Genomic DNA, 14597 nt, shown 5'->3' on the forward strand with positions numbered 1-14597 from the left:
AAATCTAAGTGCCTCTCCACAATGACCAAGTGGCAATCATCTTTCTCTTACTGTCACTGCTGATTAAGATTGCCTTTCATGAAAATTTAATTTGTCCTCTTTTCTTCAGCATTTTTTTAATTTCTGAAAAAACATTGTATTCAGGAAAGACTTTATATACATCAAAAGAAGCTGCACCTATAATATAGCTAACAATATAAAGATTATAAGATTCTCAGCTACTTATTTTATCTAATCCAACAGAAAAATACAAATTAATTCAATGACTAATAAACAACAGAGTGAAAACAATGACTCTGAAAGGAATCTTGCTTTAAGTGTCTATCAGCCTCAAAAGGTGACTAAAGCAAGACATCTGAATAAAGATTTCTTTAAATATTAAGTACATAATTCCAAAACTTTTTAAAAATATATCATATTTCAGTAGTAGCCATCTTTCACTACATTTCAAATTTGTATTCTCTCATTTCTTAACAAGGAAGACAGGGGTATTCACACAGATATATCACCGCAAACTTAAGAAAATATTTAAGCATCCATACACTCTGTGTGCATTAACCAGCTGGTTAGTTGAAACAAAGGGTGGGATGGAATTTTCAGTTGCATTTTGGACAAATGAAAATGATTCGTGTGGTCATGCAGGGTAGTCCACGGCTGGATGATATGACAGACTTAAATTCTGGTCTGTACAATATCACAGTGATAAACAAGATATCATAGAGATACATTATTCAAGGAAGTTTGAAAAAACATTTACTTTCCTGTTTTATTTCAATTTGGTTAAAGTGTTTAAAAATGTAAGCATGTGATAGTTTGCAGGATCCTGGTACAACACAATCTCCCACTTCTATTTATAAATATTATCTTCTCTTTATATTACTTACATTTTGTAACAAAAAAGAGATTGGTTTAAATTTTAAAAACAAAACATAAAAACCCAACCCTGGAGGCCCAGGTCTGAGCTCTGCCCTCACCTTCACCCTCACCTAGGTGGGCGGTGCAAGCCTCCCTGACCAGGCTGGGTGCTCAGGGGAGGTCAGCCACCTTCAGGGACAGTCAGCAATCCAGAAGCCGCTGCACCATGAGTGTCTCTGCGCTGAGCACCCCCAGAGCCCTGGGCGGTGTCTCGGGGCTCCTGCAGGTGGCCTCCCTGCTCGGCCTGGTTCTGCTTCTGCTCAAGGCAGCACAGCTCTACCTGCGCAGACAGTGGCTGCTCAAGGCCCTCCAGCAGTTCCCGTCTCCTCCTTCCCACTGGCTCTATGGGCACATGCAGGAGGTAGGATGGAGTGGGACGGGGAAGTGGGAGGGCAGGGAGGCTGGTCAGCACGCCCATGGGACGAAGCCTTGCTGTGGGGCGAGCACGTGGCCTCACAAAAGGACCCAGCTTACCTCTCAGGTCTTGGCTCCTCATCCCAGTCCGGGGAGCTCCCTCCCTCCCAGGACCCCGTGCTGCTGTCCTCGGGTCTGTCAGACACTCCTCCTTAGGGAGATCTGCAGGCTGTCCTGGCAGCCCTGCACTTTGAGGACAGTGGCTCTTCCTTCCTGAGTCTCCCCCGTCTCCAGGCTGAGCAGCTTCAGCTGTTCTCATAGAACAGGCTTCTAGATGCTTCCCTGCCCCATCCCTCAATCGCATCCTCTCTGCCTGGCCCTGAGCTTGCCTGGGAGCACAGACATCAGTCTGATGGATGCTGCCCTGTGGGCTCACTGTCCATGGAGATGACAGACAGGAATCTAGGAAGATGTCAGGTGACAGGAAAAGAGACCCACCTGCTGGGTGGGGGGTTACGTCAGCTGTAGGGACAAACTGGCTCATTTTAAGACTGAGGAATTTTCCAGTCTCCTGATTTCAGTGCTTAAACCCTGACAAGTTGCTAGCACACATGAGCAAGTTTCCCAGGATGGTGCCAGGTAAGGAGAACTGACATTTGAGTTGCACCATCCACAGGGTGAGGTCACCCGCCTGGTGTCCTCCCTCACTGGACTATGTGCTCTCGGAACCGAGCGTGAAATCCCCCTCACCCCCAGCACCCTGCACAGAGCCTGCACAGAGGGCTGCCAGTCCAATGTGTGGAGGGACAGGAAGGAGGGAAGGAGCGGCTTGCAGGCTGGGGAGGGGCAGCGCCTACCCACCCAGCACTGGCAGCACTAGCCTGGTCGGCGGGGGGCTCAGAGCAAAGTCAGGGGCCACGTGGAGAGGGGCTCATCAAGGGTTTGTGGACTGAGCAAATGCTGGGAGAAAATCAGGGGTTGCAGAGAGCTGAGGCCTCCCTTTCTCTGCAGCGTGATTAGAGTAGAGTGGAGCCAAAGACGGTAACCGGAAACAGCCCGAGCCCCACGTGGGCTGGCCCAGTACCTCTCTCCCCTCTCCTTCCTAATCTCCTGCACCCCAGGTTACTCAGCATCCTCCCCACCTGCCTGGGCATTCTGGCCTCTGGGACTCTGCTCCCATGTGCCCTCTACCTGGAATGATCTTGTCCCTCATATGTCTGTCTACAATGGCCCAACCCTAAGCCACCTCCTCCAAGATGTCTTTCTGGGTCTCCAGGAGCGGAGGGGACAACCCTTTTTCCCTTGCCTGTCCTTCTCTTAAGGCAGTGCTAACCGGTTTCAGCTAGTTTTGTCTGCAGTGTCATAGCTGTGAGCTCCTTCTGGGAGAGCCTGCCTCTGGTTCATCTTTGTAACCTGAGAATATCTGGGTAAATGATGACTGAACGAATGAATACATGCATGAAAAAGAGCTTTCTAACGTCCAGGTCCGAGTTAGGGCCCCTTCCCAAAAGCTTCCCCAGAGGCTTGGTCTTCCCTCCATCACATATTCATGAGCCCCTAGGGTTGTCATGTCCTCAATCTCGCTGTCTCCTCCTGGAGGCTCCAAACAGACAAGCATCTACAGCCACATCCTAATTCAGTGCCTTAAACCAGTGCCTGGCACATAGTAGATGCTCAGTAAATACGTGCTCAGTGAAGGAACCCATCCCACAGTAGGCAAGTTGCCTCAGAGCTGGTGAGTCCTGATGGTAGAAGGATGCAGACAGAGATTAGATACTAAAGTGGCAGGGGGATGCTTTGAGTTACACAGAAGCCATTGAATTAAAGACGAGGTGACTGCATGGAACATGCCTAGGACCAAATGTTGACAAGAAATCCAGAGGTGATAAAATGAAGCTGAATCTGCAAGGTTAAGGAGAGGCAGTTTCTCTGTGGCAAAGAGGAGGGGCACACCAGGTAGAGGAAAGAACCTGGGCAGAGGCTTAGAAGTGTGAGCAGGTGGGGCCAGTGCAAGGCGCACAGGCAGCAGCATCTTCACCAGCCCAGCAGGAGGCAAGAATGGAGAGGGTAAAGCCAGAAAGCAAGGGCCTTTGTGGTCCACACTGAGGAGTTTCAAGAGACTCCTCTAGGCGGTGGGAAGTGCACACAAGTTTCTGGACACTGGTAAGTGAAAATGGGATAAAATAATCCACATATCAAAACCTTTGTTCAATACCATTTCCAAGTATACATCCAGAATCTGTGTACACACTCAATATGTGAAATAATATGATACACACATATTTTAGCATTTAATTTTTTTCACTTAGCCATATACATCCCAAAAACTCTTTCAAATTAACATTTATATGTATGCTGAGATACTATTGAAAATATAAAATAAGTATGACAAAATGAAATGAATGTATGCATTTAATTTTAAACATATAATCTATCTTATTCCCTAAATAAACAAAATTATACAACAAAACTGCTTACCAAGTGACACGAATTATCATAAACTGCTCATGCAAATGTTGTACGAATCACTTCCCAAAGTTTTCTACGGCTGGGGGTAAACGCCTGATGTAAGTTTCTGTAGGCAGTTTGTAGTGGTGGCCCATAAATCTACCCGACAAGGGGACAGAATGTGGTCTTAGGACAAAGGTGGACAGCCAGCAGGTCTGGGGCAGAGCCCAGGTCAGAAGAAATAGTTCCAAACTCCTAATTCTGCTGATCGATCCAGAACGATCTCCCTGTACCCATCCTGCCCTTCACCCCCACTCCAGCACTGGAACTCAGAGAAGGGTTTTATTGATTTATCTTTCCCTTGGGGACAGTTCCAAGAGGAGACCGAGCTGCAACCCCTACTGAAGTGGGTAGAGAAATACCCAAGCGCCTGTGCTCGCTGGCTGTGGGGGACGAAAGCCCTGGTGTTGATCTATGACCCTGACTACAAAAGGTGGTCCTGGGGAGATCAGGTGAGAGGGAAACCCACATCCCAGCAGGAGAAAATCTTCCCTCTTGGGTACATGGCCCCGGATCTGTGAAATTCCAGAAGAAATTGGCACTTCAGCCATCAATACCGGCTCCCTACCAGCCATCCTTGCAGCCCACAAGCCAGACTAAGGCCAACATTACTCACTTACAGTGAATGCTTAAACACCTGGGTGGGGCTGGCTTCTCTTTTCTGTCTTACTTTCTTTCTTGTTTTAACCCAACTGAGATGATCCCAGGTCTGGAAGACAATTCCCTGTCCACACTGATGTAGGTTTGGCACCTCTCACTGTTGCCTGTCCTGGGTCATGAAATGGCCAAACCACCACAAACTGTAGGAAAACCACAGGCTCCTTTCTTACTCTGTGGCGCTGAGCAGAGCCTATCTTTCTTGCCGATTCACCGTCTTAGTCCTGTGGGTGTTCTGCTGCTGGGACACTGAGTCTGCCTTCCTGGGCCCACAGTGACCATGAGGACAGAGAGAGTCAGGGATGGGAGGCAAGAGGGAGGTGGCTTGAGACAGACTGCCGGCTGACCAGCATCAGGAATGGAAGGTGCCACAGCTGCTCTGGGGGCTGCCTGCCTTGTTCGGTGCCCTCCACTTCCCTTCCTTCCCTTTCAGACCCAAAGTCTCACGATTCCTACAGAATGCTGATCCCCTGGATTGGTAAGTACATTTAAATACAACTGCAGTCCACCCACCAGTTAGGTTTACCAAGAGCTACCTCTTTGGTTAATGGAGAACAACGGGTACCAGGTACCCTGTCACCACCTCATCTCTCAGTCAAGCCTCATTTCTCTCCTTCCAGTGAAACTCTCACCCTTTGTAATGGTGCTGAGAGCCCTCCTGAAGCTCAGCCTCTTCTTCATCACTTCTCAGTCCTCTGCGATATTCTCAGCCTGACTATTAACTAATTCCTTCTATCACCTGCCCCCCCACTCTTCTTCAACCTCTGTCTCACAGCTGTCATAATCACATCCTATGGACCAGCCATTTTTGAAATTCACATTCCTGAACTGTACTGGCCTTTCCTACCTTTGCCCATGGTGTGCTCTCTCCTGACACCCTTGGTTCCTCCCAAGTTGTGCCCAGTCGTCCCTCTGATCCAGGCTCCCCGACCCACACACACACCCATCTGTGGCCCAGGGAATGGTTTGCTCGTGTTGGAGGGGCAGACGTGGTTCCAGCACCGGCGGATGCTGACCCCAGCCTTCCACTACGACATCCTTAAGCCCTACAACATGAGGACAAAGGTGGACAGCCAGCAGGTCTGGGGCAGAGCCCAGGTCAGAAGAAATAGTTCCAAACTCCTAATTCTGCTGATCGATCCAGAACGATCTCCCTGTACCCATCCTGCCCTTCACCCCCACTCCAGCACTGGAACTCAGAGAAGGGTTTTATTGATTTATCTTTCCCTTGGGGACAGTTCCAAGAGGAGACCGAGCTGCAACCCCTACTGAAGTGGGTAGAGAAATACCCAAGCGCCTGTGCTCGCTGGCTGTGGGGGACGAAAGCCCTGGTGTTGATCTATGACCCTGACTACAAAAGGTGGTCCTGGGGAGATCAGGTGAGAGGGAAACCCACATGAGTGGGTCTCATGGCCGACTCTGTCCGAGTGATGCTGGTGAGTCTATCCCTCGTCACCTGGACACACTCATATCCAGCACTGCTGACAAAGTCCACTCTCAGACACTTGTGTCCCTCAGACGTCCATCAGACACAGCCCTCAGAACGATGCATTCAGAACTTACTAGGAGACAGGGCTCTCCAAGAACGGATGGGACCCAGGCACCACCTTGGATCCGCACTTTAGTCATCAATAAGGGAAAGGCGGGCCATGGTATATTCAGGATCCACTCTCCTCCCAACTCCATGTCTTCAACGCAGTGGACTAGATCAAGGGTTATTCCCCTTGACAGCAGGGCAAGCTGCCCCTGGCTGGCCTGGGCAATGACACCTTCGGGGGAATAGTGGACATCCCAGGATGTCACTCAGGTAGGCTCTGGCCTGGGGCCCAGAGCTTCTGCATGGAATTGAGCCACTCACTGGAGGAAATGAGGCCAGGTCTACATGCACAGATCTGGGTCTTGACAAGCATCACCTCTGATCCAGACTGGGTACCACCTGATCTCAGCTAACACTGGATGAATGAAAGGAATTGAAGTCTATCATGCCCCCTCCTAGGAGCCCCAATAGAGCCCCTTATGCTTTTACTTTACTTGAAATATTTGCTTACTAGTGTTGAACCTGGTCTGTCCAGTTCTGATCGCAGAACCCCTAAGTTTCCCCCTCCGTCCCATAAAAAAGTATGGTTTCTGGTCTGCCACAAGGTGGTCATCATCATACTCTATTCTTAAAATTCAAAACTAATTCAGAATATTATGAGAGAACATGATTAATTATATAATAAACGATTCTGAGAAAATAGACGTCACATTACACATGTGTGATACAGCCTTAAATTGCTAAAACACATCTGCTTAGAAAGAGAGGAAGTCTCATCCGAAGATTTAGAGAGACAGAGAGAGAGCCCGGCCTTGTCAGCGCAGGCCTTCTCGGGGAGCAGAGCAGGGTCAATGTCCCCTCCCACCACAGGACAAATGGGAGGGGCTCATCAACCCAGACTCACATCTGGAGGTCCTTGGACACGTCTCCTTGATGACCCTGGACACCATCATGAAGTGCGCCTTCGGCCACCAGGGCAGCATCCAGACAGACAGGTCAGTGACAACCCTTCAACGGCAGGGCAGGGTCCTTGTTCTCACCAGCTGGGGAGGACTTACCTGAGATGCAGTTAGGGCAGCGTGGACGCTTATGAGCTCTAAAAGCAACATTCTGCAGAGAGACATGGACCATGGTCAAATCCTTGATCCTGGCAAATGGAGAGGCCTGGCCACTCAGGCCACTTGTAAAGGACAGAGGGTCTCCTGGGCTGTGAGGCAGAAATGACAAAGCCTCAGTGCTGCCTGTCCCCACTGACTGAGGAATCCCCACCCGGAGCCCCACTCCGTCTCCAGGTCAGAGGCTCCCTCCACTCCAGTCTCCTCTGCATCCTCTCCCTTCAGGAACATCCAGTCCAACATCCAGGCCATCAGGGAATCTCAAAAATCTGATTTTTTCCCAAGTGAGGAATCTCTCCCACCAGAACGATATCATCTACAGGCTGACTCCTGAAGGCCGCTGGAGCCACCGCACCTGCCAGCTGGCCCATCAACACACAGGTTCTGCTCCTCCTTCTGGGCGGCTCCTCCCCTGGCCTTGACCCCGCAGGCACAGCCCAGACTCCTGCTTCCTCTTCAGGGGCAGGCACACACCCACACTGGGTACTTCCCTGGTGCAGGGGCTGGGAACCGAGACGTCAGGGTGTCAGGTGAGGTGCAAGGAGATACATGTGTCACCACATTGCTGACGGTGGAATGAGACCCCCTCCCAGCATCATTCAGGCAGAGCCTCTGTGGGCTGTGCTATTGAGGGGATTCCCGACCTGGATCCGACGATGCTGGAGCTCTCTGCCCTGACATGTGCGCCCATTCCCACCCTCGTCCTCATCCACCTGGTACCCAGATTGGGCCTGAGGGGCAGATAGGGCTACGGTGGGTGCTGCATGTGTTTCCCCAGAGCCCTCAGCTCTGCCTGGGAACCACTGTTCTGGGACAGATGGAGTGATCCAGCTGAGGAAGGCTCACCTGCAGAAGGAGCGAGAGCTGGAGAAGGTGAGGAGCAAGAGGCACCTGGATTTCCTGGACATCCTCCTCTTCGCCAGAGTGAGTGTGGGCAGGAGAGGCCTGAGGCTTTGCCCAGAAGCACAGAGGAAGGGCAGACCCTGCACTCCCCCTGCCTCCGCAGATGGAGAACGGGAGCAGCTTGTCTGACAGGGAGCTCCGTGCCGAAGTAGATACGTTCATGTTCGAGGGTCACGACACCACAGCCAGTGGCATCTCCTGGACCTTCTATGCTCTGACCTCCCACCCTGAGCATCAGCAGAGGTGCCGGGAAGAGATCCAGAGCCTCCTGGGGGATGGCGCATCCATCACCTGGTGAGTGCCCAACAGACGGGAGAACCTTGCCCCTTCAGCCAGTGGAGAACCCCTGGTTGTCCGGCCCCACTTGCCCTCAGAATGGCTTCCTTTCAGGGACCACCTGGATCAGATGCCCTACATCACCATACGCATCAAGGAGGCACTGTGACTCTATCCACCAGTGCCACTCATTTTCAGAGATCTGAGCAAGCCCATCACCTTCCCTGTTGGACCCTCCTTACCTGCAAGTATGAACTTCACCCACACCCACTAAACTAAGCACTCTGCAAAACCACATAGAAGATCAGAAATCCACATGGGCTTGCCATGTTCCAGGATGACATGACTATTATCTCCACCTCAAGATAATTAATATTTACTCTGTGGTTTGGACGACTTTTGAAAAATGCTTGACACAGAAATTGAACCAACAAAAGTTCAATAAGCAAATGTCAGTTCCTGAATGTGGTTATAATGGAGGGCTAAAATTCTAATTCCTTGAGACATGAAGGCTTAAGAGAGAAGCAGACAGAAACAGGTGGACATGTGGTTCTTTCCATGTGGGGTCTAAGTAAAGGAGGGAGCTCAAGGAATGCACTGTCATGGGTCAGTTGGTCCAGTCTCTGGGGAGCCCTCAGGTGGATGGCAGAGAGCAGCTGATGATCAGGTCTGAGAGCCCTGCCATGGTTCGAGGCCACCCATTGGCTCACCCAGTGGGTGTGAATCCCAGCCCTGCCACCTCCTCTCTGCAGGATCACAGACACGTCCCTCAACCTCTTGGAGGCTCAGGTGAGTCATCTACACATGGGGATAGGAGTGCCTTCCTTGAGGGCTGCTGTGAGGATTAGATGGGTTAATGCACAGCCCCGAGGGCTCATGATGGCGCCTGATAACTGTGAGTTTTCATGTGAGGCGATCCTCATACTAAGCCTCCAATTCTCTTCCTTCTCAGTCCTGGCCATGGTTACCTGCTCCTAATCTGTGCTCATGTGCTTTGTCACCTCCAGCCCACCTGTCTTGCAAGAGCACCATTTCATTCAGAGTGATGGAGGGAGGGTAGCTCTCATGGTGGCTCCTGGGCCTTTTGTGCACATTGCCCCTGTTGCCATGGGTACCATCGGTCTTCTCTCTCTCCTCCCTGCCCCACAGGTATCCCACTCTCCCTCTCCTTCTATGGGTTTCACCACAGCCCGAAGGTGTGGCCGAAACCAGAGGTATGATGGAGGAGGGGATGGGATGCTCCCTCCAGACCGGCACCTTCCCTGCTACCCCTCGGGAATTCTTGTCCCCTGGTGGATTGGTGCAAGGAGCTTGACCCCACCTGTCCTGGCCCCGGTGCTCTCTCTGCAGGTGTTTGACCCATCCCGGTTTGCACCGGGTTCTGATCGACACAGCTATGCTTTCCTGCCATTCTCAGGAGGATCCAGGTGAGGCCTTCTGTACCTGGGCAGCCAGGTGTCACTGGGTGCTACCTGATGTGTGTGACTGTGTACATTCATATGTGGTGTGTGCAGTTATGTCTCTGTATGTTGGTGTGTTGAGAAGGCACCGTGTGTCCCCATGTACAAGAAGGCCTTCAGGGCACGACACGGAGATCTTGACCTCCTGACTTCCGCAACGGCCAGCCACATTTCCATGGCCGTGGCCTCTCCAAAGTATTCCAGGGTTTTCCTCATTTTAGGTGTGTGACTTTTCAGCATTAGAATTTTCCATGAAACTTAAACTTCAGATGTTTGCTTTTCCCAAGTATCAGTCACCTTAGAAGGTGGTTTTCTCTCTTGGCACATTTCTAGTCCAGTCCACTGTCTTTTTTACTTAATTTACCAATCCACCTCTCACTGTATCAGCAGTCGTGTTTGCATGGGTTTGGATTTCCAGCTGCATTCCTTGTCCTGAGGTTTCAAGCCATGTATGTGATCAGTTACAGTTTCTGCTGTTTGAAGAAAGATACACAGCAGTGTGTATTCTCTATCTCTGCAGTTGAAGCCAACAAAGTCATGACTGCTTATTAATATAAACAAGACACCTTTTCTAGTTGCCATAATTCTTTATATATAGCGGGGATTATATACCATAGTCCAAGAATCTACAGAGTCTAACACTGGCAAAAAGGCATAAAATTAAAGGCAATCAAGTGCTTTTGAAAGAAAACTCACTATTTTGTAATTGACACATGCATTCGAGAAGTTTGTGGCATGTAAAATATAAAGGACACTTGAAATAGCTGTTAAGCTGGATGATTCACTCTAAAATGACTCCTGTGAAAATCTTCAACAGTATAGGTCCCCTGCTGAAATAGTAACTTCCATAACTTAGTAACGACTTAGTAAAACAAGTTTTTCTGAATCTATAATTCTGTGAAATTTTCAGTTGGTGAATCAACCTTCACAGAACAGGCTTGAAGCAAACATGCTTCCAGAATTGGCTCTGGGATTTGGTTTCTGCCAGAGACCTTCTCCTCTGTAGACACTGGCTGCACATCATGTCGCTGCCACTAGAGGACAGCAGGTACCTGGCAACTCAATTCCTAGGTCAGAATAAACATTTAATTTTATTCCAATTTTTTTTTCAATTCAATTAACTTTGTTCAAATAGAAAGCTATTTATTAAGCATGCTTCCGTGTGCCAAACCATATATTACAAGATGGGAACACAGAGACGAAAGGAACTTTCCTTGCTCCGAGAGTTCACAGTCAAGAAACCACTACCGCTATTCAAGACAGACATGCGACGTTTCCATAGTGTAGTGGTCAGTACGTTTGCCTTACAAGACAGACATCGTGCACTCATCCACTCTTTCACTCATTCATTCATTCACTGAGCAGATTGTGGAATGTTCCATGTTCCTGGCACTGTCTGGTCACGGGATGGTGATGTGTTCTTGAGTGAACAGTAAAGCTGCTTGGGGATGTGGGAGAAAGAGGCGCAGGCGGCAGAGGCGGGAGACCAGGTGGTCACTAGACTGAGTCTTGAGCATGTAGCCAGCAGAGGCGGGGGGAGGGGACCTCAAGAGCAGCGGAGCGAGGAAGAGGGGCTGGACAGGTGCAAGGTGAGTGAGGAGCAGCCCAGAGAGCGCTGTGACGCCAGCTGAGGCCACGCGACGTGTCCTCCCTGTGATGGGGGGCGCAGCAAGCCCCGAGCCGCCGTGGCTGCAGTAGAGGGAGGGGAGGCAAGGAGACTGGAAAGGCCAGTGAGGAGCCCACGGGATGGGAGGAGGGGCCTTGCTGGAGTAGAATGGGAGGACTCCAGGGACGGGTTGACTGAGGGGCTACGGGGAGACAGGAGGCCGGAGCATTAACTGGAAGCAAGTGGTCCAGCAGGTCGAGGGGTGCTAACCCCTGGCCCCTCCAAGAAGCCTCCTGGTTGCCATCCTGACTTCCTGACACAACTCTGTCCTGTCCTGTCTGGGGACTGGGGCCCCTGCATGTCTGCCATGGGTGGTGAGGGCTTGGGAGTTGCACACACCCCCCTACAGTGCCCTGGCCTGGCCTGAAACCAGAAGCTGCCTGTGGACGAGTGAACAAAGTACTAATTCACATTTACTGATTCACGTGACTTGACCCTGTGGCTTAGAGCACCGACGCTCCCCAACAGGACTTGCGACTGCTGAGAGCAGAAGTAGGAGTTAGGAGCTAGTCCTGGAGAGAGGTGGCCTTTGTGAAGGTCAGGGGGAGAGGGTGGACCGAGGCTTGGGCGGCACGTTCAGTGTGACCCGTAAGGAAGGGATCGGGGCTGGGCCACGTGGAGGAGATCCCTGAATGCCCTGTGCCCGGCAGGGGTTAGAAGCCTCTGCTCACTTCCTTTTCCCTCCCTGACCCAGGAACTGCATCGGGAAGCAGTTTGCCATGAATGAGATGAAGGTGGCCGTGGCCCTGACCTTGCTTCGCTTTGAGCTGGCACCGGATCCCTCCAGGGTCCCTGTTCCCATTCCAAGAGTTGTGCTGAAGCCCAAGAACGGGATCCACTTGCAGCTCAGGAAGCTCCTGTAATGCTTGTTGGAGACGAGGACGAGCTCTGAGGGCCCCTGCCTGCCATCCTGTCTCGCTGTCATTCTCTCCCGTCCTTGCCTCTGTGCCCACTTCCTGCTTCTATCTGCCCACCTGCCGGCCTACCTCATCTCCTGCCTCCTGCCCATCAGATGTTTTGCCCTCCTCCTCTCACATTTTCCAGGCTCCCTATCTGCTTATCTCTCCATCTGTCTCTGACCCACCTGTGTCTCTGACTGTCGACCTGGTATTAGGACACGGACACCATCGGCAGCTGTTACTGTAGCTGCTAAGTCCTGCGTGACTACCATCGCCTTGGGCCCCCGATCACTCCCGTGTGTTCCGGGTCTGCTCATTTGTCACTCACCTGGCTTCCCCTCTTTCCCACTCCCTGGATAAATTCACAGTGTCATATGGAGCGTGTGTGTCTTCCCTTGCAAGGAGCTGGATGGAATGAAAGAGGGAGAGAAGGGGAGGGAAGGCAGAGGAGACGAGGAGGGGACATGACCCCTGGTCTGTGGGCCCAGAACCCCAGCAGGACAAGCGTGTCCCAGCACCCCTGCAGCCTCACACTCTGGGGTCCCTCACGCCCTACAACCCGCCTGTCACCTGAGACTCCCATGGCAGCTGAGTCAGGAGAAAGGGCTCGTCTCCAAAGGCTCAGAGGGAAGAAACTCACCCTGGGCACCTGCCAGGGAAGGAGCCTCCCTGCTGTTGTGTGGTAGCTTCCTCGCTACATCCTTAGAGGGGCCCAGCCAGAACCCATCCTGCCCTGAGCAAAGAAGCCTTACAGACTTGGCTCAGCGCGAGGGCCTCAGGAACCAATCCTTCACCCCAAATGAGATTTGAGAAGAGCCCAGCCCAGATTTGAGAAGCGCTGGCCATGTCACCAGCTCCCGGCAGCCCTTCCTCACACGCAGGGCCTGGAGGCTCCTCAGAGGCCCAAGCGGGCGGCTGTGCAGGAGGCTCTGGGAGGACCAGCTGGGCACGAGGCTTGGCTGCTGGGAGAGGATGTCAGACCCGAAGCAGAGGACCAGCCAGTGCACCTCCCCCACAGGACAGCCCCTTGCAGTCCCCAGCGTGTCTGCCCAGCCCCTGAGCAAGGACGGGCTTCTTCAACCCTGGCACTCCTGGAGACCTCAGGGGGGCTGGTCCTCCTGACCCTGACCAGCGCCAGGCCCCTCGCACTCCTCCAGCAGCCTCTCTGCACCAGCCCTGCTCTCTTGCTGCTTCTGCACACAGGTCCTCCTCCCGTCCCACCCCTGCCCTTCCTAACCCAGGGCCCCGGATGCCAGAGGAGACCCCCCTGCAGCCCTGTGCTCTGCTGTGATGCCGCCATGTGCCTCCTGAAGGGGCCGTCTCCCCCAGCCGCTGCCTGCAGCTGGAACCTTCGGCCCAGTCCCCTCCCCGTTCCTAGGTCACAGGGCTAGTTCACTCTGCTCCAACATGGGGCCAGGAGGACTCTCTGTGCCTGACCGGGGGTGGGGCAGGAGAGTTAGCCGGGAACGTCCTGGACGGGAAGCTTGGCAGGTCCCCTGGCGTTAGGTGGTGCAGAAGGACTCGGGCTGGTCACTCTCAGCGCATGGGACGATGGGAACTTTGTCTTCTGGGTGCCAGCCATGGACGTGAGCTCTAATCACAGGATTTAACAGGAGCTAAAGAGAGTGACTAAGAAGAGACCCTGCTCGCTCCACACAGTGGGAAAAACCCCAGCTGTGTCCACACTCCTATGCACGCCCCCCAGGACACGTACATAGACAGTCACCCCTGTGCAGCCTCACCTATATGTGCCCCTCGTACACTCCACGCTCGGCTCACACACATGCACACGGTCTCTGGATCCCAGGAGGCAGCAGGGTTTGTTTTGCGAGCGGGTAGAATTACGTGGAATTCATCTTTGGTGTCCCCTGCTCCCAGCTCCCCTCTCACATGGAGCCTCCTCCTTCCCTCTGGCTCCAGAGCTCCCACAGACACGTGTCCTCAGAGAGAAAGGCAATTCTACTCATGGAGTCTTAGTCAAAAGAGGCCAGAGTCAGAAGGCCTCCGCTCAAGCTCCTCTGTGATGAGCATCTTGGCAGGTTCCTTCCTTTAATATTTAAGTGGGATAACATCCACCTCAGTCCTGCCTCACTGGCCTCCTGAGGACCCAGAGATCAGGGAAGGAGACACATCTTAGACTCGAGAGCCACCCGTGGGCCAGACATGGTTGGGACACTGGGCTCTGCTCCCTGATGATACCTGCTGAAACCATTTCTTCACTTGTGCAGAGAAAGGTCTATCCAGGGCCAGGACAGAGGGGAAAGTGGCATGGGGGACACTCTGGCTGAGGCCTCAGCATCCAGCCTC

At 52.3% G+C, this 14597-nt stretch overlaps 1 protein-coding gene across 1 annotated transcript; it reads left to right on the forward strand.

The window, feature by feature from the left end:
* Positions 1 to 1047: 1047 nt before the first annotated feature.
* On the forward strand, positions 1048 to 9696 carry LOC116752345 (taurochenodeoxycholic 6 alpha-hydroxylase-like). Its single transcript, XM_032629248.1, is given in 11 exon segments — positions 1048 to 1276; positions 4089 to 4203; positions 4206 to 4229; positions 4868 to 4912; positions 5393 to 5484; positions 5835 to 5870; positions 6842 to 6966; positions 7904 to 8010; positions 8331 to 8513; positions 9415 to 9479; positions 9616 to 9696. Coding segments are annotated over 11 exon segments (1068 nt in total). The 5' UTR covers positions 1048 to 1081.
* Positions 9697 to 14597: the final 4901 nt, after the last annotated feature.

This window comes from Phocoena sinus, chromosome 1, assembly GCF_008692025.1.
Source record: "Phocoena sinus isolate mPhoSin1 chromosome 1, mPhoSin1.pri, whole genome shotgun sequence".
Classification (NCBI taxonomy): Eukaryota; Metazoa; Chordata; class Mammalia; order Artiodactyla; family Phocoenidae; genus Phocoena; species Phocoena sinus.